This window comes from Pelophylax lessonae, assembly GCF_965119305.1.
Source record: "Pelophylax lessonae genome assembly, chromosome: 4".
NCBI classification, from domain to species: domain Eukaryota; kingdom Metazoa; phylum Chordata; class Amphibia; order Anura; family Ranidae; genus Pelophylax; species Pelophylax lessonae.
The window spans coordinates 313,479,282-313,505,833 of NC_138771.1; the positions used below are offsets into that span (position 1 = coordinate 313,479,282).

Genomic DNA, 26,552 nt, shown 5'->3' on the forward strand with positions numbered 1-26,552 from the left:
GATCATCCAGGGGAATGTTTTCTCAACAAAAGTAGAGTTATTCTAAATTAAACAAGTGCAATAGTCATTGTATTCTATTGGGTAACAAGCATAAACAAACAAAATTAAAACCTATGTGGCTAAATTCTAGTTTTAAAAAAATGCCTTTAAATAGTACAAAGTAGGAGGGACACCCTCGGCACTCCAGATTTACAAGGAATGCAACAAGAAGGGAGCAGTCAGGGAAGCTAGAAAAGAATATGAGAAACACATTGCTAGTATAGCAGATAAAACAAACCCCAAAATTGTTTTCAAATATAATAATAGCAAAAAAGACCAGCAAGCTCGTCACAAATGACAAGGAAGAGGCAAATGTCTTAAATCATTTTTTCTTCTCAGTCTTTACAGATAAAAAAGATGGGTTTGATAAACCAGTTTTGGTGCAGAGCCCAGGGCGGATTCTATTCAGCGTTTCAGGTGCGATTCAGGTGTGAATTTCATACTGAAATTGCTCCAGAACCGAACCGAACCTGAATCGAACCTGAACCTTGCACCTGAAACGAAAAACACACAGGACCCTTTTCTAATTCCAGCATATCAATTCCATAGAGAAAAATCCTTGTTAAAGGTTCAATGTCTCATGAAGACGAAGGGCTGACGTGTTTGAGGCCGTGCCTCTTCCTGAGGAAGAGGCATGGCCTCGAAACGCGTCAGCCTTCATCTTCACGAGACATTGGACCTTTAACAAGGATTTTGCTCTATGGAATTGATATGCTGGAATTTCTCGCATGTTTGTGAGTAGCTGATTTTAAACTTGTTTCATTAAAAGCCCACTGGGGATAATGCGCTAGGCTCGTGCGCCCTTTTCTTTGCTTTTATTTGCAGTGTTTTGTTGACCACCCCGGTCGTAGAGGGCAGCAAGGTTTAGCCATAATGGATGCCAAGTGAGAGTTCCAAGATAGAGGCAGCCTGAGTACCTGGCTCTGAGCGCAGTAGCAGGGTGCCTAGCATCACAAGTTTCTTTTGGACCCTTTTATAATTTGCACCACAACCGGCATGCATATATGTGTACTGGCTCCATTGAAAGACTGCCTGCTTCACACGGTAAGCGAATCAGATGTGGCTCAAAACGCATCCAATTTGCATTTATGTGACTCGAGCCTTAACAGTAATATTATTGGTGTCTCACTAAAGGTTCTTCTGTGGGTACCTGAACACCAGGGACAAAAGAGGTTTGAGAACCTTAATGTAAACAAACCACCAGGTCCAGATGGCTTCTACCCCTGAGTCCTTAGGGAACTTAGCTCAGTTATAAGTAGGCTGCAATTTATAATTTGTAAAGACACCTTACTGACAGGAATGGCATCAACTGATTGCCATAGAGCAAATGTGGTATAAAAAAGGATCAAGATATTTACCAGGATACTACAGACCAGTCAATCTGACATCAAAAGTATGTAAGATATTTGAGGGAATGGTATGGGGCTGTATACAGAAATTTGTTTGTGATAAAGGTATTCTAGGTGACAAATAGCATGGATTTATTCTATGAGGAAGCAGGGTCAAAGATAAAGGAATGGGTGGGGGTTAGGGGGGTCAAAACCCCCCCTGGAGCCTCTGTCTATGGCGCAGCAGCTAGGCAACCTGAGCTGCAGGACTGGGACGGGAACTGCACAGTCACACTTTTCTGATTATAATAAATGTCAGTCCCACTGTCCCAGCCTGTTGGTTTACTGTGCTGGCAGGCCGGGACTCGGGATACTGAAGAGTGATGTCATAAGGGAGGGACTGAGGCAGCTTAAGCTACCCATCGGCTGAGGAGGCAGCAGGGGGCGGTGCAGCCCCCCACTGCCTCTTCAGCCAATTGATAAAGCGTGCTGTCCATCACTACAATTTTAAGTTCATCCCACGGGCTTCCTGAAGACGCGTGCATGCACTAAATGCATTGAAGTCGTGAGGTAGACGTAATTTCTCGGTTCGTTCCTTGGGTGGTTCCTGGACAGTGGAATACACACTGGCTAAGGCGAATGCTAGTGTCAGGGCATCTACACTGGACCGGAGACTATATATGCTGGCGATTGTTATAACAGATATAAATGTGAGTGCATATGCAAATTTTTTTTAGATTTTGTTGCTACAATATACAGTACAGTATCACACTATATATTCCCTGTTGGGGTTCTTATGGTATACAAGTCACACTGGGACCTACTAGGATAGGAGGAGGAACAGCCTGTGGGGATGATTGCTGATACATCCATATACATGAAGGCTGGTTGTTTTAGTTGATCTGGTATGATTGCAGCATGTGGTGGAGCACGTTGTGTTGGTTGATTTGGAGGAGGCTCCTGGTCAACATTATACTGCATTTTTCTGGTGATTGGACTTACACAGTATTGATTTATAGCATTTACCTAAGTTTAGCCCAAGGATCTGCACTATATGGACATTTGATCGCTTTGTATATGATTGCATATATGACCATTGGTGCAGGGTTTTTGCATTTATTTAAGTGATTTATCACATCAGGCAAGCAACACTCTACACTATATGTACTTTCATTATAATTAGTAAAGTGTGCTCTCCTTCAATACAATTTTAAGTTCATCCTATGGGCTTCCTTTTAGTACAGATGCCTAGATGGAGCAGTGTGGGTAGAAGCCTGAAGACAAGCTCCCGACCTGAACTGCAAGCAGGTGAGGGAGAAAAGAACAAGAAAGCAGCATTCTTCTCTCTCACACAACTTCATGCACTATACTGTGTGTAGCTGGTGACTACAGCCAGAGAATTCCACAGGTCTGAAGTGCAGCATAATTACCAGCTACACCCAGTGCACATAGCTGTGTGAAAGAGAATCAGATTTCAGCTCTGTGCTGTGAAGAGCCGAGGAGAAGATCTTGCTGTCTGTGCTCACTGCTCAGCCTTTGAATGTACAGTGCAGGGATGGGAGCTATGCTGAGTGCCCTGCCAGCGGTGACCCCTGTCCTCTTTCCTGCCAGCCGTGACCCCTTTCCTCTTTCCTGCCAGTGGTGACCCCTGTTCTCTTTCCTGCCAGTGGTGGCCCCTGTGTTCTGCCTTGTCAGTGGTGACCCCTGTCCTCTCTCCTGCTAGTGGTGACCCTTTTGCTCTCTCCTTTCAGCAGTGACCCATGTGCTCTCACCTTCCAGTGGTGAGCTCTGTGCTCTCTCCTTCCAGCGGTGACCCCTGTGCTCTCTCCTTAAAGCAGTGTCCCTTTGCTCTGCCCTTCAAGCAGTGACCCCTGTGTTCTGCCCTTCAAGCAGTGACCCCTGTGCTCTGGCTCTGCCTTTCAAGCAGTTAACCCCTGTCCTCTCTCTTTCCAGCGGTGACCCCTGTCCTCTCTCTTGCCAGCAGTGACCCCTGTCCTGTCTCTTGTCAGAGGTGACCCTGCCCCTTAAGCCCCTCGCACTGATAATAGTTTGACTATGGCTTCTTTGCTATCCCTCATTGTCAAGTTCTAAAGTTGGGAGGTTTGATACTGTGTTCCACCAGAAGGATGGAGACTTCCCATCATGCAAAATCGAGTTAGGTTGAGCGCTTGGCCATTCACAGGACACCTTGTATTTTATCAAGGAATACAAAGCTTCCTTTGATTGAATAAGGTGGGTGGAAAATGTCACAATCTCCACCTAAGCTAATTTTAAATACAAGGTGTCCTGTGATTGGTTAAGCGCTCAAACGGACTTAATTTGGTTCTGATAGCAAGGTTGGAAGTCCCCATCCTGCTGCTGGAACACAGCACTTTATCCTGTGTGTAGCTGATTCTACATACAGTTAACCTAGCTCTGACAGCAGGCATATCTATTAATTAAGAAATGTGTTCATTTGTGCCACACACACAATTTGTCACAGCGCGGCAGGCGTGCTAATTATTGTCCTCTGTGTACCCAAGCCTGAACCCCCCCCCCTCCCCCCCAGGAAAAAAAATTATCTACGGCCCTGTGAGGAAGAAGGTGAGAAACTAGATGGTGGCAGTCCAGTGGATGTAGCTGATCTGTGAAGCTGATTTTACCAGGGACCCTTTCACAGATCATTGATAAATGAAAAAAATGGCATCAATGGATCTCTACGGAAAAACAGATGTAAATGGATGATCATCCATTTACATCAGTTTACATCCATATCCGTTATCATTTGTTTTTTTGAACTGATCAAAGCTCTATTTTTATTCCGTTAAAAATACGGATCGGACAGAAAGTTGATGTAAACTGATAAATTGTCAGTTTTCCATCTGTTTTTGCATTGGTAGTGGATGTAAAAAAATACTGATGAAAAACTGATGACCACTGATGAAAAATGTATGAAAAACTGATGACCACTGATGAATACTTCATCCATTTTGACTTGACTGAACTGATGAAATGAACGGTCTGTATGTGTATAATGGGCCTATTGCATTTGAAGCTGTACCTCAGAACCATTTCTTCTATAAAATTAGGGTCCTTCCACAGGGGCTTTCCACCCGACGGACTCCGTTTTGCTAAGTGGGGATTAATCTGCTCCCCCCAGCTGAGCAGGCAGATGGCAGGTCCGTTTATGCTCACTCTGCAGAGACAGACCTGTCAGATTCCCACTCTCCTCTATGGGAGATCGAATGAAAACGGACCGCTTGTCCATTTTCATCTGATCCTTTAGACGGATGGAAAATAAGGTTTCCATCCATCTGAATTTAACGAACAGGATCAGATCAGATAGCAGCGGGTGTCAGCGGATATGTCATTGCTGACTTTCGCTGCTCCATAGGGGTGCATGGAGCATGCGATCAGGTCCACCTGAAAAACTGACAGACGGACCTGATCGGAAAGCCCATGTGAAAGGGGCCTAAGGCCTTTTGGAGTTGATGAAGTTACATGTACATAGATAGGAAACTGCATGAAACGCTCCAGAGAATATTGATAAATTAATCATTCTCTGAATAGTCTGAAGTTGTGAATTGTGTGCCCCAGGGTTCATTTTTGGACCCAATGCTGTTGAATTGGTTTAATAATGATAAAGAGGTTTGAATCAAGAGCTCAGTTTCAGAAGTTGGTAATGATGCCAAATTATGACATGAAATGACTTCATTACAAGATGCAGCAAGGCAGCTACGTGGCAGATGAGGTTTAATACTGAGAAATGTAAAGTTATAAACCTGGGTGCCAAAAATTCAAAGCAAAATACACATTAGGAAATGTTCTCCTAAGAGAATCAGTGATTAAAAAGGATCTGGGGGTGCTGGTAGATAACAGACTAAGCAATAGCATGCAATGCCTAGCTGCACCTAACAAAGCAAGCGCAATATTCTCATGTATTAAAAAGTGCATACATTATAAAGTTGAATCAATAAATCAACCCCTTTACAAAACACTGGTTCAGCCTTATATTGAATATGCAGTTTCATTTTGGTCTCCAATCCTCAGGAAAGGCATTGTTGAATTAAAAAGAGTCCAGTGAAGGGCAACAAAATGAATTAGGGGAATGGAGGACCCCAGCTATAAGAATCGATTACATAGATTAAGTTATTAACTCTGGAAAAGAGGCAAAATGATTACAATGCACAAAAATATAAAAGGCGACTCCAATAACTGTTATAACGTCTAACCTTAAAAAGGGTTCTTTACTGTTAGAGCAGTAAAATTGTGGAAATCACCGCCCTCAAGAAGTAGTACTATCTGAGAGCGTTGAAAAATTCAAAGAAACTTTTAAATATATTCTGCTTCCTGAGAAAGCAGAATATACATGGCTATGGGTTAGAAAATAAAAATCACACGTCCACAGGCACATAGGTTAAGCTGGATGGACCTGCGTTCTTTTCATCCTTACAAACTATATAAGGAATTATTTAAAAACTATATAAGCATTAAAAGCGCATCCAAACCCCCATAACAAAAAAATTGTATATTGCAGGCAGCTTACCAGTACTTAGCTTTGGTGATTGAATTGACTTTCATTTATTAGGCTAACATTTTAGCAGAAAATACCTTTTATTCTTTCCATAAATAGTGTCCTTGTCACTTCCTGTGAGCTAAAAAGACAGCGTAAACAATGTTATTTCTCTATTGTAAACTACTAGTCCCATGAATTCACCAAGTAATGGAGATAAACAAAGACAGACATGTTTGAAGTGCAGCCTGGGTGACAACCATGGCCTCTTCCATAGATACCACTGAGAAGTGAATGCAAACACAAAGGGACATAAAGTGCGTTATTTACAGGATTATCCGGTGCAAGGGAAACATGCCTGAAAAAAAAAAAAATTATTCAGCCACCACATCTTTAGACTGGTAAGCTATAACACATAAAATTTTGAGACAAAACAGAAGGGGGAGTACCCATGCGCTATCACACTTAAAAAGTTAATTGTCTCTGTGGAACAGCTGCAAACACCGAGAATGGCAAATTCCGAATGCCAAAATGTGCAAATGAATAGAGAAGAAATGATGTTGCGCTATTCAAAAAATGTGCTCAATATCTGGTAAATTCACTAATATATCTTGGCCCATTACTACATGTAGATATATTATTCATGATATATTAGTGACTTTACCAGATATTCCACACATTTTTTGAATAGCACAATATCGTTTCTTCTCTATACATAAAATTTGTGGTTTTGGGTTTAAGCTTTAAGCTTTGGTTTATGTATTTAAAGTGATTACCATAAACCTGTGACTGATTGTTTGCAATGCTATTCTGATATTCATATTGATACACCCCAATAAAGCTAAGACCTTGTTTTTTTTTCACCTGAATTGGTTTCTGAGTTTTTATTGGGCAAGGCCACTGTTAACCACTTGCCGACCGCCGCAAGTACATTTACTGTGGCGGTCAGCCCCTCCTGAGCAAAGTGACGTAGTACTACGTCGCTAGCCCAGGAGCCTGTAGGGGGCAAGTGCGCACCGCCGGAGGCACGCTCCCACCCCCGCTTGTTCCCCTGCATCCCCGCGCGTGTGACCGGCGGGTCCGATGTCCGCCGGTCACTCACGATCTCCCGTTGGAGAGGGAGAAAGGCAGGCATCTAATGTAAACAAAGTCGCCTGTCATTCTCCCTGGTGTAACAGCAGAGATCATACGATCCTGCTATGTAGGATCAAATGTCTCTGAGGTTACATGAAAAGCCACACCCCTTTACAGTTAGAAGCACGCCCCTAGGGACACATTTAACCCCTGCATCTCTAATAAAGTTAACCCCTTCCCTGCCAGTGTCATTTTTACAGTAACAGTGCATATATATAGCACTGATTACTGCAGTAATGTCACTGATCCCCAAAAAGTGTCAAAAATGTCAGTGAAGGGTCCGATCTATCCGTCGCAATGTCGCAGTCCTGCAAAAAAAATTGCAGATAGCCGCCATTACTCGTTAAAAAAAAAAACAATAAAAATGACATAAATCTTTCCCTTAGTTAGTAAACGCAATAACTTTTGCGCAAACCAATCAAAATACACTTATTGCAACTTTTTTACCAAAAATATGTAGCAGAAAACAAATTGGCCTAAAATGTTAAAAAATTTTGATTTTTACATTTTTTTGGGGGGGGGGATTTCATATAGAAAAATTTGAAAAATATTGTTATTTTTTAAAAATTTTCGCTCTTTTTTTGTTTATGGCGCAAAAAGTAAAAATCGCACAGGTGATCAAATAGCACCAAAAGAAAGCTCTGTTTGTGGGAAAAAAAAGGACGTCAATTTCATTTGGGTACAGCATCGCACGACCGCACAATTGTCCATTAAATTCACGCAGTGCCGATTCGCAAAATAGGCTCTGGTCTTTGAGCAGCCAAATCCTCCGGGGCTTAAGTGGTTATAATGCAAAGCTTTTTGTTCATTTTTTTTAATAGTCATGTAACCTGTGTTAATTTCAAGCATATAATCATGGGCAAGAGAAGTTGTATTTTTTTTTTTTTTTTTTTTGTTTCCTTGTACATAATTAGATGCTGTGTTCATTTCACTTCTATTTACTCTTCAGTAATTTAAAGTGTTTGTTACCCTAAAAAAAAAAAATATATAAAAAAAAATAAAAGATCCTGTTCCTGTTCTCTTAAAGCATGAATAACAGCACAGTGCTTGTGCTGTGTCATTTGGCCCCCTGTATAACCTGAAATACCTGGCTGATCCTGCCTGGTTCTGTCCTCCCCCCTGTAAACTGACCACAGTTTATCATAGCTGCTGAACCCTGACACAGTGCTCAGTTTACGTGCCTCCATCATCCACAGCTCTCCACTCTGCTATCCCCTGTCCTCTCCCCCCTCCCCTCTCTGCCTGTCAGCTTGAGACACTGCCCGCCTCTCCCCTCCTGCAGCTATAAACAACTATATTATATTTATACCATTCCCATCTGTTATAAAACAATATGTGCCCCAGTGGCTGTGTTGTATAAAAAAAGAGGAAGATTTCTACCTTATCAGAGCGTCTTCAGGTGCTCACGTGACTCCTTGGCTCTCTGATCCTCTCCTTCTGGCTGATGTCAGTGGGAGTTATTTGCCCCTCCCTCTATAGCTGTCAGCCGGGGAGAGGAGAGAGAGAAGTCACCTGAGCGCCAGGAGACGCTCTGAGATAAGGTAGAAATGTGCATTTTTTTTTATATAGCACAAGCACTGGGGCACATATCCCATAACAGATGGGGTGGTATAAATATAATATAGTGGTTTAAACACCACTTTAGTTTGCTATGTTTTACCCTAGAAATGACACTTATTGCTGACATAACTTGCACTGGGGAAAGTTCCAAAATAACATCAATGACACTCCTGCACTAGGCTTTGAACATCTTAAAACCTTTTAATTTTGTCTGTCTTTCCATGGTAATATAGGATAAATATGATTCATTAAAATGCCAAATCTTCACAGCTGTACCCACAAATAATCCTGGGAAGCCATCAGAGCAAAAAACAAGATTTCAAAACAGCATGTGATAGAGAGAGAAGCAAAAAACACACCCACATTGCACAGCAATAGTAATGCTGTCACGGAGATTATTTTACAAAAATATGGGTATCGGAGCAATTATTATTCCAGGAAGAAGTTCAGACACATCATCTTTTTTTTAAATATCAAAAAAACCCTTCTCTGTATATATTGTTGATAATGTTTTTTTTTTTGTTTTTTTACAAACCGGCTAATAGGAACTCTAAAGAACTTTAAAGGGCCCATGAATATAAAATCTAATTGACCAGCGAACAGTCAAATATAATTTCCATATCCACTGGAAATCTACTGTGGTCTTTTGGCTTAACCTAATTAATCAGGCACTCCCATTGTATAAAATATATAAAGGTTTGTTGGGCACTTGTGCTGAGGGATGGGTCCCCAATTCGGGGATCTTGATGGGAGAGGACGATCAAAACTATGACCGGACATCTGGGGTGCACAATTGCACTATGCCAACACCAAGGGTAGCTCTAACAGGCAGAAGCGAAGTCCTGCTGGCAGACAGAAGAGAGAATAGGCGCTGCTGAGTGTAGCAAAAATTATTTTATTGCACAACAATAGTGTAGACTCACATGGAAGCTAATGCATGTCCTTGTGGCTCTTGGGTCGCTTCCTGGTCCATGGCGGTTCCGTCCTCTGGCTGGCCAGCAGCCAGGGGATGACGCTGCAGAAGAGACCAATGGAAGAGACAGAATCAAGCCGAGGCAGCGGTAGACTGCAAGCCTCTCAGGTGAACCACACAATCGTGAGGGTGTAGGGGACGGTAACGCGTTTCATAGCATGCGATTTGGTCTGAAGAAGGAGCGTTGTACGCATGCTCCGAAACGCGTTACCGCCCCCCTACGCCATCATGTTTGTGCGGTTCACCTGAGAGGCTTGCGGTCCACCGCTACCTCTGCCTGATCCTGTCTCTTCCATTGGTCTCTTCTGCAGTGTCATCTCCTGGGTGCCGGACAGCCAGAGGACGGAACCGCCATGAACCAGGAAGTGACCGGAGAACTATGAGGACACGCATTAGCTTCCATGTGAGTCTACACTATTGTTGTGCAATAAAATCATTTTGCTACACTCTATTCTCTTCTAAATTGACATATGAGGCCAGGGGTTGTTCTAAGAAATGTCACAAGATTTTGGACTCATGGGTGAAATCGGACTGTACTATACCACCCGATACTTAACCCTCCTCTTATGTTAGGGTCAGAACCGACCCGCTTTTATTTTTGAATGTCTATAAGTATCACATAAATTTGTTTATTGCATCAAGATTTTTTACTTTGTCAGGAACCTCTATTTAAACAATGTAATAGAAAAAGAATCCTTTTCACTAAATTATAAAATACTGTGGTGAAAATTAAGACGTTTATGGTGTTAGGGTCAATTCTGACCCAGTTATAATATAGGATTTTAGGACACTAATAAGTGCCAAAACTGAAATCATAAACACTCTCTCTGCTTAGTAACACTGACAGCCAATCACCTCTCAACCATGTGAGCTGTAGTTAGGGAGGGGCCTATCTCTTTGCCTGCTTGTCTGCTTCTCTAAATAAAGTAAAGAAACATAGGACAAATACATTTCAGAGTTGCTGACTTTATTTTACCATTTTTTAAATTTGAAAATGAGAGGTATGCTATCAAAAGAAAGGTCTAGGGGTCACACCAAAAATATTAAAACCAATCTTTTCAAGGATAAAGAAGCCTAACAAGGTAACCAAGAGGTAAGAAACAAATTGGATGATAAATAATTGTTCCGAGGGTATTTTATGGCTGATTTAAGACACGGGACAAAACCGACCCGTTAACATCATGGATAGTAACAGAAAGCTAACATAAGAGGAGGGTTAAGGTATTGTTTGGAGCTAGGGCCCACGTTCTGACTTTATTCATTATTGTGCATATCTACATTGTTTTGTTAGTAAGCTGAACCTCATCTCTTCAGTTGTGTCATATAGCTGTTTCTTTACCAGTGTACCGAATGGACATTCTGTTCCATAGCAATATTTTGATGGGCTCTCTTTTTGAAACCTGGCAATGTCAGTTGGGACAATAGTGTAATTATTCCTAACATAAAGGGGTAGATTTACTAACGGCAAAAGAGCTGTATACTTTACAAGGGAACTCCAAGGGCCACACACAACCTAGCAAATGACTGCAAATACCCCCCCCCCCCCCCCCAGGTCACAGGTTGGAAATCAGGGCACTATACTGTTCTATACAATATACTACAATGATCAGAAAATGCTTCTTAAATTAAATGAATACATTGAACGCTGTTTTAAGTTATGGGTTATTGTACCTTTTTGTTGTACAGTAAAGAAAATACATTTTGCATTTTACACTTCCTTCTTTTCCTTCAGCAAAGTTCACAAGATGTGTCTGAGCTGCAAAGAAGGTGGCAAACTGTGCAGAGAAACCTAGTCTACAATGCAATGCAAGATCAAAGAATATTTATTCAATTACCATGATTTTGCAGGTTATACGTTTCCACACTATACTTTAAATTCATGAGATTTATTTTATTTATGCTGCTCCTTCTGTAATCCTCTTCTCTCTATTTTCTTGTTTCCTTTTCATAAAATAAGTTGGTTTAAACCTAATACTTCTTATAGAAGAGTACACCTTACCTGCCACCAATTTCTTTTAAAATGTTTTCTGCAGATCTGGATTTTAAACCATTAATAACTAAAGCAAATGTAAAAGAATAACTACTTATGGGTGTGCTTATGTGAGCATGTATGCATGTGTACTACAAATTTTATAACCATCAGATAACAAAGGGCATCGTTCCATATGTGTCAGAAATAACATTGTGTGTCCCCATGGCAACTAGTCAGTTCTCATTTTATTCTTTCAGACATTGGAGTATAGAGGCCCCGGTATTCAGTCATCTGCCATCTTGAAGCAGAATTTTCCATCATGACCTTTTCCAATTTTTAAGCAAATCCATCTCATAACATGTGCATGTGTGACCTGGCATTATTTACTTCTGTTCTCGAGGACTTTTGCAGAGACAGACATATGTAAAGCTGTGAATATTTACATGTGTAAATGCTGGCCGGAGCCCTTTGTTTTCAAAGATCGGTACTTGCATACTTATTGGCTATAGCTCATAGAATTCAGAACATTACTCGAAAACCCAGGATTGTTGGAAAATATGTAAAGGTGCCCATAAATGGTATAAAATTGGCCAAACATGGGGAAAATATAGAGTTAGTGTAGAATGAACACTATTCCATAAAATCCCAGACATGGCATAAGTTGCTCAATCACTTGATTCCTCAATTCATGCTTACCAACGCGGATGGAGGAATCTGCACTGCTGGCTGCTGTATTCATACATCTGGAACACGAGCAGCTGTGTGAACACCCAAACAGTGACTGCATTAGATTGAATGCAGTTGCAGTTTCGCCAACAGTTTTTGACCTGGCTGCTTCGATGTTTCAGTTGAAGTTTGTGAGCCTGTTGGTACTTACAAGCACTCCGATAGCTCAAATTTCATCTGATTTAGCAGGAAAGGGCTGAAATTTGATTAATCGATAGAAAGCCTTAGATTAGGACCTCATATAAGTGTTTAGGCGGTTGAATTTTTGCAACAACACACACATGCTACGTTCATTGGGTTTTTGGATTAAGCTTCACAATATTTTTATAGTGCTTCTTCATGTTTATTTGTATCTTGGTGACTCTTCTTAGCATCTGTGATGTTGACTTCCTTCTACAGGTCATGATCATAAGTATCCATCTATCTAAATTTAAAATGTGTTTTTTATTTGGATTATATACATATTCAGATAGAGTATATACTGATTAAAACCCTTGTTAGATTTTTTTTCTCTGTGTCCCACTGGGGAGTTTTTTTTTTACTATTTTGAGGCACAAGAAGTGGCAGCAGATTTCTTAAAAGGAAAGGAAAGAAAACCTTCTCTTAGGCATTTGTCACAAAAAAAAGTGTCCTCATTGGACGAATTCCCCTCTTTTAGATTTTCTCTCACTTTCAGTCCAAGGGAAAATGGACACTTGATCAAACAGAAAAGGGGGATCTGTGAATCTCCCTAGTAGAAAAAGACAATAATAACTCCAACTAAAAAAAAAGTGGTTTTAGATACACTTTCATTAGCAAAGCAGGGTAAAGAATTAATGCTGTGTAATGAAGAATAGCCCACAGCACCTAATACGTTGATTTGTGAGCATAATTCGTTCCAGCAGCATGCTTGTAAACCAAAGCACTCGTATACCAAAGCAAATTTTCCCATAAGAAATAATGGAAACTCGGCTAACTCATTCCACAACCATCTATTGGAATAAATAAAGATATGCTGCTATCATATCTAAAGTACAGTACTGTACAGTATAAGCATGCCATCCCCTCTGATAAATAAGAAAATGTGTCCCTGTGTCTGTACTGTAAATAAAAGATGCTGATCTCTACTGTACCAGAGCGTCTCCCGGCGCCCACGTGACTCCTCAGCTCTGTGCTTCTCTCCGCCCCTCCTCCCAAGATGACGTCAGTGGTAGTGCTCAGCCCCGCCCACTGGGGAGAGCAGAGAGACGAGGAGTCACATGAGCGCCTGGAGACGCTCTGATACAGAAGAAATCAGCATCTTTTATATACAGTACAGGCACAGGGACACATAATGTTATGTAACAGAGGGGATGGCATGCTTATTCTGTACTAAAGCACTTTAGCGTTGCTAAATCACTTTAACATTGTGAGTCTAATACTGCTCGTATATCAAGACAGTGCTCGCATATCAAGGAAACATTTTTGAAAAAATGTTGCTCGTCTTTCAAAATGCTTGTAAACCTGGTTCCTCGCAAACCAAGGTATTACTGTACTTAGAAATAAACTCATAATTGACCCAAAATCTGATTAGTGGGTTACTGCACTCAGGATCTTATCTGAGCACCACCATATGTGGAGAGTTTAGTAACGCAATATACTGTATCTATCAGAGGCGTAACTAGAACCTTCAGGGCCCGGGTGCAAGAAATCATGAAGGCCCCCCCGGACCCCTGGCCGGGGCCCTTCCCTTCAAGCCTGGAGCTCTTTCCCCTGATCCTGGGGCCCTTTACTCTCGTTGCGGGGCCCTTTATTACGGTCCTGCGGCGGGACCCTTTCACAAGTTCTGCAGTGGGCCCCCTTCCTGCCATCTTGGGGTCTGCCCACAGTGGTGAAATGCCAGGGCCCGGTTGCAATTATGACTTTTGCGATCCTGTAAGTTCACCCACTGATGTCAGTAGTTTTTATTTTTTTGGTATTTTAATTGTATTCTTTTTTATCATTTTATTATTTTTTTTTTACAATGTCACTGACTATGACTCTGTCCATTCAGAAAAGGAAAGAGCTGGTAAATTACATATTTACTGACCCCCTTCCTGGTTCACTATTGTGTCAGTAGCCAACAGGAGAGGGGAGGGAGCACAGTGGGGGGGGCAGCACAGTGGGGGGAGGGATCAGGGGAGCACACAGGGGCCCAGAGGCAGTAGAACACAAGTGAACTGGATAGGAGGAGTGGTGGGGGCAGCATACAGAGGAACCAATCTCCTCCATTTTCCTCTTGCAGCTACTGGAGGAAAAAGGAGGACAGTGATTCTCTACATGCTGCCCCCAACCGCCCCTCCTATCCAAGTGTACAGGGGAGCCACACAGGCCCCCTGGAGCATTGGGCCTGGTTGCAATTGCAACCCCTGCAACCCCTGTAGTTACACCCCTGGTATCTATACATTAACTAAACCTTTCTGTGGTTATACACAATGCTGTTAGTGTCGACTGACATTCATTGTATCTTTATAGGTTTGCCGGTCATGGAGGTGAGGATTGAGATTTCAAGGCAACAGGTTGAGAAGATCTTTGGACTGGAGGAATACTGGTGTCATTGTGTGGCCTGGAGCTCTTCTGGTACCTCGAAAAGTCAGAAGGCATTTATTCGCATTGCATGTAAGAAGTCCCTCCTTTAAATTCATCCTATCACACTCATGTAAGAGTATATTGTTCTGGTTAGAAATATTTGTCATAGCAGTTTTATTAGTTATGGTGCAGTAGTTTTCTCTATTTACTAGTTTACCTGTGTACATTATGTAAGTCCTACTTCTCCACACCACTCTTTATAACAGAATTTCACCTTATAAATTTGGCACAAGTGTCTCTTCATGTCCTCCCTGTCATATGTTTTCCCTTTGCTGTGTTTTTCTGATGTAACTTTCCAGTTTTGCTGGTTGCAGTGGGTGATTTTTACAAAAGGGAATAATACAAAATGGTATGTATTCCTGATGCCTTCTGGCACCAAATGCTCTGTGACACTGCATGTGCAAAAGTTGTATTCAACTTAATGGCCTGATACACAAGAGCTCTAGGCAAAATGCAGGCTTCACATTGCGCTGTGTCACATTAAAATAAACACAATCTGCAAATTCTGCCTGTGTTGACAAGGTGGTTAGCATTCATTTCTTTCAGTTTTCAGAACCTTGGAGTTGCTTCTTTATGCTGCTTCTAGCCTTGGTGAGGATAAAAATCAAGGCTAAGAACACATGATCAAGGGCTGGGCAGATGTACATAGTCATTCTTGAGTATGCACAAAGGTCTCATCCTGACTTTGATACATTAAAATATGAGGGGTTTGCTGGTGTAGGACTCCCGTAAGACCACATTTTAGCATCAAGATTCATATGTAGTCAAACTATCACACACAATATGATACTTCACATTTATTTGTATAGTATTTACAGCCTATTAAAAAAAATACATATACAACAATATGCACTCACTGGCCACTTTATTAGATACATAATAGAAAATTGAAGGTGTGTGGGCCTAGTACATTATCCTCAAAGTATGTCTTTAATAGATAAAACAGAGGTAAGAATCATACTCAAAAACAAATGCTTGGGTCATTGCATAACATAAAATTCATCCGCTTGTGTCCATGTAGAATTGTCAACATCATAGGACTATAGGACTATCTTGTAAAAGCATAGGCTAATGCGTTTTGAGGTTTCCCCTCTTCCTCAGAGCTGTGGAAATGGTTGGTTTTGAGGAAGAGGGAAACCTTGAAACGCGTTAGCCTCTGCTTTTACAAGATAGTCCTATAATGTTAACAAGTTCTACATAGAAACAAGCAGACAGATTGTATGTTATGCAATGGCGCAAGCATTTGTTTGTGAGTATGATTCATACCTCTGTTTTACCTATTAAAGACATACATTGAGGATAATGCAGTAGGCCCACAAACCTTCTATTTTTATCTATATCCCTACTGTTATCGGACTTCCCCAGTCTTTGGAAAACAGTGGGGCGTGTGTTATCCACTCAGATGTGTCAGAAAAGGAGCTTATAATTGGAATAGGGTCCACTGCACAGCTTATAATTGCAGTAGAGCACACTGCACAGCGCAGGAGATTAACCACTTAAGCCCCGGAGGATTTGGCTGCTCAAAGACCAGGCCTTATTTTGCGATTCGGCACTGCGTGACTTTAACGGACAATTGCGCAGTCGTGCGACGCTGTACCTAAACAAAATTTACGTCCTTTTTTTTTTAAACATCTGTGCGATTTTTATTTTTTGCGCTATAAACAAAAGAAGAGCGAAAATTTTTTAAAAAATAACAATATTTTGCACATTTTTTTATATGAAATTCTCCAAAAAAATTTAAAAATCAAAATTTTTTAACATTTTAGGCCAATTTGTTTTCTGCTATATATTTTTGGTAAAAAAAAATCGCAATAAGCGTATTTTGATTGGTTTGCGCAAAAGTTATTGCGTTTACTAACTACAGGAAAGATTTATGTCATTTTTATTGTTTATTTTTTTAACTAGTAATGGCGGCGATCTGCGATTTTTTTCGCGGGACTGCGACATTGCGGCAGACAGATCGGACCCCTGACTGACATTTTTTACCCTTTCGGGGGTACCAGTGACATTACTACAGTAATCAGTGCTATAAATATGCACTGTTACTGTCAAAATGACACCGGCAGGGAAGGGGTTAACTTTTTTGGTGATCAGTGGGTTAAATGTATCCCTAGGGGCGTGCTTCTAACTGTGGGGGGCGTGGCTAGTGATGTAACAACAGAGACATATGATCCTACATAGCAGGATCGTACAGTCTCTGCACTTACATCAGGGAGAATGACAGATGGCTGTGTTTACATCAGCCGTTTGCCTTTCTCCCTCTCCAGCAGGAGATCACGGCGGACATCAGAGCCGCCGGTCACATGCGCGGGTATGCCCGTGAACGAGCGGGGACGGGAGCGGGCCTCCAGCAGCGCGCGATCGCCCCCTACAGGCTCCTGGGCGAGCGACGTAGATCTACGTCAGTTTGCCCAGGAGCGGCTGACTGCCGCAGTAAATATACTGACGATGGTTGGCAAGTGGTTAAACAGTGTGTTGTTGTATCTAAAACTTTATTAGGTACATCTGTTCAATTGCATAGTAACACACATTGTTAATCAGCCAATCACAGGACAGCATTTAGGTATCTAGACCAGTTGAAGACAACTTGCTGAAGTTCAATCTAAGCATCAGAATGGGGAAGAAAGGGTGATTTAAGTGACTTTGAACGTGGCATGGTTGTTGGTGCCAGACAGGCTGGTCTGAGTATTTCAAAAACTGCTGATCTACTGAGATTTTGACACACAACCGTCTCTAGGGTTTACAGAGAATGGTCCAAAAAGAGAAAATATCCAGTGAGTGGCAGTAGTTTGAGGGAAAATGCCTTGTTGATATCAGAGGAGAATGGGCAGACGAGATGATAGAAAGGCAACAGTAATAAAAAAAAAAAAAAACACTCGTTACAACCAAGGTATGCAGAATACCATCTCTGAATGCACAACACATTTAACCTTTAAGCAGGTGGGCTACAGCAGTAGAAGATCACACTAGGTGCCACACCTGTCAGCTAAGAACAGGAAACTAAAGCTACAGTTTGCACAGGCTCACCAAAATTGGACAATAGAAGATTGGAAAAATGTTGCCTGGTCTGATGAGTCTCGATTTCAGCTGTAACATTCAGATTGTAGGGTCAGAATTTGGCATAAACAACCTGAAAGCATGGATCCATCCTGCTTTGTAACAACGGTTCAGGCTGCTGGTGGTGGTGTAATGGTGTGAGGCATATTTTCTTAGCACACTTTGGGCCCCTTTGTACCAATTGAGCATCGTTTACATGTCATGGCCTACCGGAGTATTGTTGCTGACCATGGCAATCCCTTTATGACTACAGTGTGTCTTCTGATGGCTACTTCCAGCAGGAATATGCACCATGTCACAAAACTCATATCATCTCACCACTGGTGAACTCATTGAACATGACAATGAGTTCACTGTACTGCAATGGCCTCCACAGTCACCAGAACTCAATCCAATAGAGCTCATTTGGGACAAATCTGCAGCAACTGCATGTTGCCATCATGTCAATATCTTTGAGGAATGTTTCCAACACCTTGTTGAATCTAAGCCATGAAGAACTTAGGCAGTTCTAAAGGCAAAACGGGGTCCAACCCAGTACTAGCAAGGTTTGCCTAATTAAGTGGCCGGTGAGTGTATATGCAACATATAAAGCATTTAAGATTCAGCATCAAAGTGCTTAAAAAGATAAATAAAATTAACGAACCAGCCCCAGTCCTACAAGTTAATGCAAGAAAAATGAAGGTAAACTTGATAAGTTGTCAGCTAGCAACCTCATAATGTGAAATGGCCATGGGATGGCCAGCCCCCTGGGATACCCTCCTCACTCCTGCTTACCGGCCATGTTACAGATGCCGGTGGGGGTGTGGTTCTCCCTTGGGGCCTGGCACCCCACAGCTGCCTACTGATGTGCTGTGTATTACCCTTCATTGTATGCTAATATGTCCGCTTGGTTTCTGCCTTATGCTCAGTTGCTTCATTGATGTTCGGATGTATTTCTATTAATTGCTCCTATTGCTTATGTATGCCCTTTTTCCGCTCAATAAACATTGAATTTACAAAAAAAAATAATAATGTGAAACGGCCAAAAGTTGACCCAAATTTTTAAACATCACTACTGATCCCTCTAGATCATCATACTGTATATCCTCATAGAATCTGGCACAGTGGAATTTCACTCTGGAATGGCTAGACATTTTCCTGCATTATTACTGTTGTGGCTGCCTATTCTCTATAATAATTTCTAAAAAGTCTGCTAGCACAAAGTCAACAGCTCGTTCCAGGGACTTTACATTGTGACTGTCATGCTTATGTTATAGTTATAGTTAAATTACAGCTACCAATAAAGGCACAGTACTAAGGTTTCCGGAACACATAGCCATAAAATAATGCAATGACAATCTAATCCAGGAGATAAAAATAAATTACCATAGTGTTAGCTCCTGTCCCTCCTGACACATCTGGCTTTGCTTGGGCTGCCCCAGCTCTGAGCGTCATAGCAGCTGGCTGTGCTGCTTGCACTATAGTTACGCCATTCAGACATATAAGTCAAGCCAAATGTGAACAAGTAGACAAAATCTCCTGCTCTCAAAAGAGATGTGGCAGTGATGGGTCTCTAAATCTCTGGGTATAAGCACAGATTTTGCTTCCCTCCTGGGGTCAGGGGAAACCCAATGAGAACACTGTGCAAAGAACAAAAAGAGGGCACACCAACCTTGTGCATTACCCAAATAGAGTTTATTAAAATAAAGAAGAGGAGCTGCCCCCTCTAAAACGCCTTAGCCATCTTAGAATGTCCTCCAGCGTGCTGGACACTGTCCTGATGACCTGGTCACTTTAGATCGATATGCGTTTTACATTTTTATTATTTTTTATGTTTGTGAGTATATTTCTTTTTATTTTATTTAAATAAACTCCATTTGGGTAATGCACAGGGTCGGTGTGCCCTCTTTTTGTTCTTTACACAGTATTGGTCCAGTGAGAAGAAAAAGCTGATATTCACTTATGTTCCAGATATATTGTTTGTGTTGTTTTCCTTTTCCGATCTAATGATGACTACTTTAACAATAATTGTACTGGAGCAATGGAAATGTTGCAATTATATAAATTTGTGTCATTCCATGTATGTGTTACAAGGCAGTTTTTATGTATTCACATGAGCTAAATGTTACCCAACTACAACGCCTTCCCAAAAACCTTTCCACTGTGTATAAATGAAATTGCAAATCACTGTATAGCATATTAATAATGTATATGCATTAGCATGAAATGATACTGATGAAATGGTAGCAATGCACACAATGATAAATTATAGTGGTATACACACTAGAGAATAACCGGTGTTACGGGTTGTGTGTACATAAGAAAAAACACTGCATTGTATTGCACACTTTGCAATATTTATGTGGAAACGTCTTACCCATGTAAAGAAAGAAAGAACCAGCATAGCTTCTGGGCTGATTATTCTAGCTCTGCTTATGTTCATATTGTTGACATGCCCTTTAATCCTCTTCTGTGGTATACACAATTGTTAGCAGGTTTTGAAGCACTGATCACAATCTGTGGATCTCAAACCCGCTCCCAGGCAGGTTTTCCTCACAGAACATTGAATGGATCAATACTTTTCTACGTCCATTCTCTGATAATACCCTGAAAAGCTCAATAGCTGATTGGCAAGTCTGAAAATCACCAACGTACAGCCATTTTGCACATAGTAAAGTGTTTACTACTAGCAGTTCTGTGCTAGATGTAATTAAAGTATTGCAAGAAAAACTGCTAAGGTGTCAAAGATGTGAGGGATTAGCATTTTTTAATAAATTCTTAATTCAAATGCATTTTAATACGTACAAAAAAAGGAATGTAAGAATCCCTTAAAATAACAATCATTGAAATACTAAGCAAAATGACAATTCCTGATGATTTTGTGGATACATTATTCAAAACTGAAAGGGATAAAGAGAAAGTAAGGGAATAGACAGTAGAGACGGTAAGAATGGCAGAGGAACATTGTTATTCTTATAGAGAAGACAGAAGGTGAGACATAGGGGATGGGAGATGAGGTATAGGGGATTATTGGTCAATATACCAATACTCCCTGTAAAAGTATTATGTTCACTATTAGTAAATATATTTATGCAAAAAGGTACTGTTCACTAGGGCTCTATATACATTTTTCACCCAAGATTCATAAAACCTTCACGCAAGATGCACACATTTTAGTAATTGGATTTGATTAGGAATTTGTATGAATCCTGGTTGAAAGTTGTATGAATCTTGGGTGAAACATTTTATAAATAGACCCCACAAGGGTTAGTCACCATTTGTAAAAAACATTCCAGTCTAACACATTACATTTATTTATACTGAAAAAGGGATATTTATATATGGAAGATAGGCAAGAAGGATTTGGTTTCATAAGATGGACAGCCCCTTCAAATGAGGAGCGATGTATAATACTAAGCTGTTACAATTAATATATTATACTATACTATACTATTACAATTCTTTTTCTACCCTGAAAGGCATTGCTAGATTTCAAAATGTGATACTTTTGTTAATCCCTCCTACTCACTAGGAAATAATCATAAACTGTAGAAAAAAAATAACTTGCTAGATCAGGGTTTCTCAACCAGGGTTTCGTGGAATCCTAAGGTTCCTCCTGAGGTTGCCAGGGGTTACTTGAGAAATGGTCAAATTCAGCCTCCGATAAGTTTCCACTGACACCATTGTTCCTTTTCTGTAAGGGGGTAATATTTCCCAATGATGACAAGAGTAATGCCTCGTACACACGCAAAGATTATCGGCCGACCGATCGTCCGACTTTTGTCCAGAGTGGTGTTTTGTTGGTTGGAATGTGCCTAGACTGCACACGAATTTTCTCGGCCAACAAAAACCAACTTCGGAAGTGATGTCATGTGCTGGTTTACTTTCCGTGTATTTTTTCTTCTCTGAGCATGCCCAGTCTTGCTCATCAGATTTTTGTCTGCCGAAATCTGTACTGACTGACGGAAAATCGGCCGTTGTGTTGACGGCCAACAAAAATTTTATAGCCTGCACACCAGATTTTTTTCGGCCAAAAAGTTGGAGTCGGTTGTCGAAAGCATCATACTAACAAGCCGAAAATCAGCCGATCGGACGTTGGCCGAAAATTCCCGGCCAATAATCAATGCGTGTGTACGAGGCTTTAGGAGCATTCTTCCCACTGACTGTCACACTAATGTATCATGAGTTGTAGAATTTTAATATTTAGCAGGGGTTCCCCCCGAGACCAGAACTTTATTTCAAGGTTTTCCCTGTATTGAAAAGGTTGAAAAAGGCTGTCCTAGATGGATTACAACAAACCATGATAATAGAAACAGGTGGACAATGCTGTTATTTGAGACTTTCGAGGGGTTTTATTTACTTCCAAAGCAGGACTGCTGCTATTTGTTCCAAAATCTTGGAACAGTCATAAAGCAAATATCGTTTGGAAAAGATATCCAGCAGAGGTAGTGAGTCAGTAAATCGTAATGAATTTTAACATGCTTATGAAAAACATAGACCTATACAACAAGTTTACTACTTGCCGACTGCCGCACGACTATTTACGGCGGCAGTCAGCCCCTCGCAGGCAAAGTGACGTAGGGGTACGTCACTAGCCTGTGAGGCTCTTGGGGGCGAGCGTACGCCGCCTGAGGCGCGCTCCCGCCCCCGCTCGTTCCCTAACTTCCCCGCGTGTGTGACCGGCGGAAAAATCTAATTTAGATTTTTACATTTTGGGGGGGGGGGGGGGAATTTCATATAAAAAAAATGTGAAAAATATTGTTATTTTTGCAAAATTGTTGCTTTTTTTTTGTTTATAACGCATGATCAAAAAATCGCACAGGTGATCAAATACCACCAAAAGAAAGCTCTGTTTGTGGGAAAAAAAGGATGTAAATTTAATTTGGGTAGAGTGTCGCACGACCGCGCAATTGTCCGTTAAACTCACGCAGTGCCGAATCGCAAAATAGGGCCTGGTCAGGAAGGGGGTAAAATCTTCCGGGGCTTAAGTGGTTAAAAGTAAAAAAAATAAATAAATAAATAATGAAAAAGGAAAAGACTTGTTTCACACCACCACTTGGTCTTTTTCTGCCACCACTCTTCTATTTTCTATAGGTTATTCTAGGTCATCCTGTAATGTAATTGAAGGTTTGCCAGTTTATCAGAACTTTAAGGGAGCAGTGGCTAGCTATAAAAATTTGCAGACACAACTTCTATTTTATGTACAAACTATAGAACAATCTTAGCTGAGGGCAACTAATATTGATAATGCTCCCCAAGCCACCTGAGGTCTTTTTTCAGGACATTATCAGCAAGTGTTCTGACAGCGATTTATGAAACTATCCAATTAAAAATATTTAAGTGCAAATTATCACACTATTATAACATCAATTATCAAAACGCTTAAAAGCAAATTAACGTGCACTAATGTCATTAACTGCTAAAAAAAAAAAATACATTAAGTCAGTCTTATGGGCTGCAGTAAGAGGAAATAAAAATTGGAAAAAAACTAGCTGTATAGGCCGGCGACTCTAATAACTCGTTTATCTTTTGCTTTGTCATTGTATAACAAATTGCTTTAAAAATTGTATGCTTATCACAACCTTTTTCATAAAAGGTCACTGTATCTACAATGCATTTAACATCAATAATGTTGAGTACTGGCCAGTATATTTATTTAATTTTTTTAATAGCAGTACCGCTTTGAATAAAATAAAAATTGCCCTGTAAAGTTTTAGGCTGGGAAATGCAATGTTTAATGTGATTGAGGGTGATATTGAGGCCATTGTAAATCATATTTAATCCTGTGCAGTTCACTTGGCTCACATACTATGTATTAAAGAAGGAGTGGGGGGTGTACAGTATTCCCATAGGGCATTTCTCAGGTCACAAAAACTCAAATGAAGGAGAAGATGCAGGGATGCATCAAATGCATTCATTCTGTGCAGACTGCCATGAAGAATTAAGATGAATGTATCATTTTATAAAATACTTAATTGTCCATTTTATTGGTCATTTAGATGTTAGAGTGATATGCTCATATACATTATGAATGTCTGACATATCTGCTGTGTTGTAGCCAATTAAGCTGCCTGTAAATGGCAAATCTCTGTGGCAAGGTCTTCCTGTCTTTTAATCAACAATTGTTTTATGTGCACCCTAAGATTGACTTACTGTAAGCTCTGCTAGATTCTGCATTGGTGGTCTGGTCGATTGCCGTGGAGGGAGGGAGAGGGGTGCTGTGTGCTTTGTGGGCTGCACGTACACAAGAGTAACCGGCAGCATATTCGTCTGTCAAACTATGCCTTGATATGATGTTGTGACTAGGGATGATCGAACTTTTGAAAAGTTGGGTTCGACCAGAACACCCGAACTTCCCGAAAGTTCGGGTCCGGATTCCAGAACCCCATTGAAGTCAATGGGACCCGAACTTTGGTAATCAAAAAACACCATTTTGAAGCCCTAAAACCCAATAAATGCCCCTAAAAGTGCCTGGGTTCTGGGTTATGCCCCAGGGACTATTAATCACACAAAAAAAAGTTCTTAAAAATTGTCGTTTTTGATAGAGAGCAAATTATTGAAAAAAATATTGAAAAAAAAAATGAGATTTCTTTGGATTTGGTTTCTGGGGGGTCTAAAAAGTGTACCTGTGAAGTTTCAGCTCTGTAGCATGTCCGGAACCAGAAAAAAAAGATAATTTTTCTTAGAATTTTTAGTAGAGCAGGGATGTGGCTCCGCTATTTTCACACTTGGGCGTTTTTGTTTCAGGCATTTATTGTGCATTTTTTGGGCATCTTTGGAGGCAGGCATAACATCTGAACTTCTGTATAGGGGTATATATACACACACACACACACACACACATATATGTATATATACACATACACACATATAGGTGTTATAGGAGCAGAAACCTATGCCTGCAAATAATTTCATTAGTGCAGGCATAGGGTTCCGCTACTTTCACACCTATATGTGTGTATGTGTATATATACATATATGTGTGTGTGTATATATACCCCTACACAGAAGTTCAGATGTCATGCCTGCCTCCAAAGACGTCCACAAAAATGCCCAATAAACGTCTGAAACAAAAACAGCCAGGTGTAAAAGTAGAGTAGCCACTACCCTGCTCTACTGCAATTCTAATACAAACTATTTTTTTTCTATGGCGGTCACCCTGACATGGATGAGTTCGGTCACCCTGGCATAGCAGTCAGAGTCAGTTCACCCTACACTACACTACGGTCACCCTGACACTTAACACTTTCCCTACAGAAACTAGATTTTTTAAACTAACTATAGTGGAATATAGTACCCTAACTACACTAGATATCCCTTTCCTCACACTAATAATTGCTAAATGACACTTTTGCAGCAGGAGTAACAGAAGTGCTTCCACTCTCTTCCACAGCCCCTGTATTACAGTGCTAGCGATTTGGCGGGGCTATCTTATATACTTGGGGGCGTATTCACTACTGATTGGCCTCTGGACCCCCTAGTCACTCCAATCACATCCCTAGCATCCTCCTGCCCCCTCAATTGGCTTTTACTAATGTTTCTGGTACAATCACGGGCTTTTAAAGCCCAGTTCCTGTCCCATTGCCTTTTGGTCGGTTCTGGTTGCCAAATTTTTGCAGAAAAAGTTCGGAATTCAGCCGAATTTCAAACAGTCAATGTTCGGGTCGAAACGATGGTCGACCCGAACCGTTTGATCATCCCTAGTTGTGACTTCACTACATGATGACCCTTATATAGATTTATGATGTTGAATTACTAAAGATAAATAGGCTGCTCACTTTGCAAGAAAAGTTTCACTTTGCACAGTTTTTTTTCCCCAAAAGCTTAGTGAACGTGGTGAAGTTCTGCTGACTTCCATCATCCAATCCTCTTCAGGTATCTTCCTTGCAAGTGTTTGGGTATTCTTTGCAAAGTGATATTTCACCACATTTACTAAGAGCTGGGGAAATCTCCCTTCCAAAGTTCAACTTCCCTTAAAAAGTGAACAGCCCTTATATATAGACAATAGTGCCGCGCAATACAACTAATATTGTTGTCTGTGCCTTAGGGTATGGTTTTAAAACAAATGGCAATGCACAAAAGATACTGTAAGTGAACAGCCTATTGCCTTTAGTAAATCAACCCCATACTCTATACAAGGGTTCGGTGCACATTTGCCAACAGCAGGTAAGCTGTGAGGAGGGGATGTCAGGGCTCCAGTGCCTCAAAGCAACTCCACATTTACTGGGACAAGCATTGAGAACCTTGGAAAGAACACAAGGCAGCATTCGTATAAGAATTTTTAAATACAACAAGTGTAAGTACTTAAATTTATCAGGCTTTGTTGAATGGTACATCTGCTCATAGCAAAACACTGCTGATAGTGCAGGAGAGAAGACTAATGACTCATCATGATGCTACTGCTCCTTCATTGTCCAATCACCAGACCGGACGGTGAATGCTGGACTGAGCAGTGCACTTGGAGGTCGAAGTATCTGGCAATGCTCTAGGGTGGTGTCAAACCCACTGCCAATTAAACGTTTACAAGGACTGTGCATTTAGCTGTTTGCCTAGACCTAGCTTTGAAGAAAATGTCACATTTGACATTGTGACTTTTTCACCCTACACACACATCGAACACAACCCCCATCCCCTGGTTGCTATCACCTGTTCCATCAGTGTTAGAGGAATGGTGGGGACTGGCCTGTGCAGGCACATCTATAGTGC

General features: G+C 40.9%; 1 protein-coding gene across 1 annotated transcript in view; it reads left to right on the forward strand.

The window, feature by feature from the left end:
* The window catches only part of UNC5A (unc-5 netrin receptor A), a 623,577-nt gene that overhangs the window by 370,398 nt on the left and 226,627 nt on the right, over nucleotides 1-26,552 (forward strand). Inside the window, exon 3 of the mRNA XM_082255192.1 lies at nucleotides 14,697-14,840. Coding sequence (XP_082111318.1) covers nucleotides 14,697-14,840 — 144 coding nt within the window. The remainder of the gene's footprint in view (nucleotides 1-14,696; nucleotides 14,841-26,552) is intronic.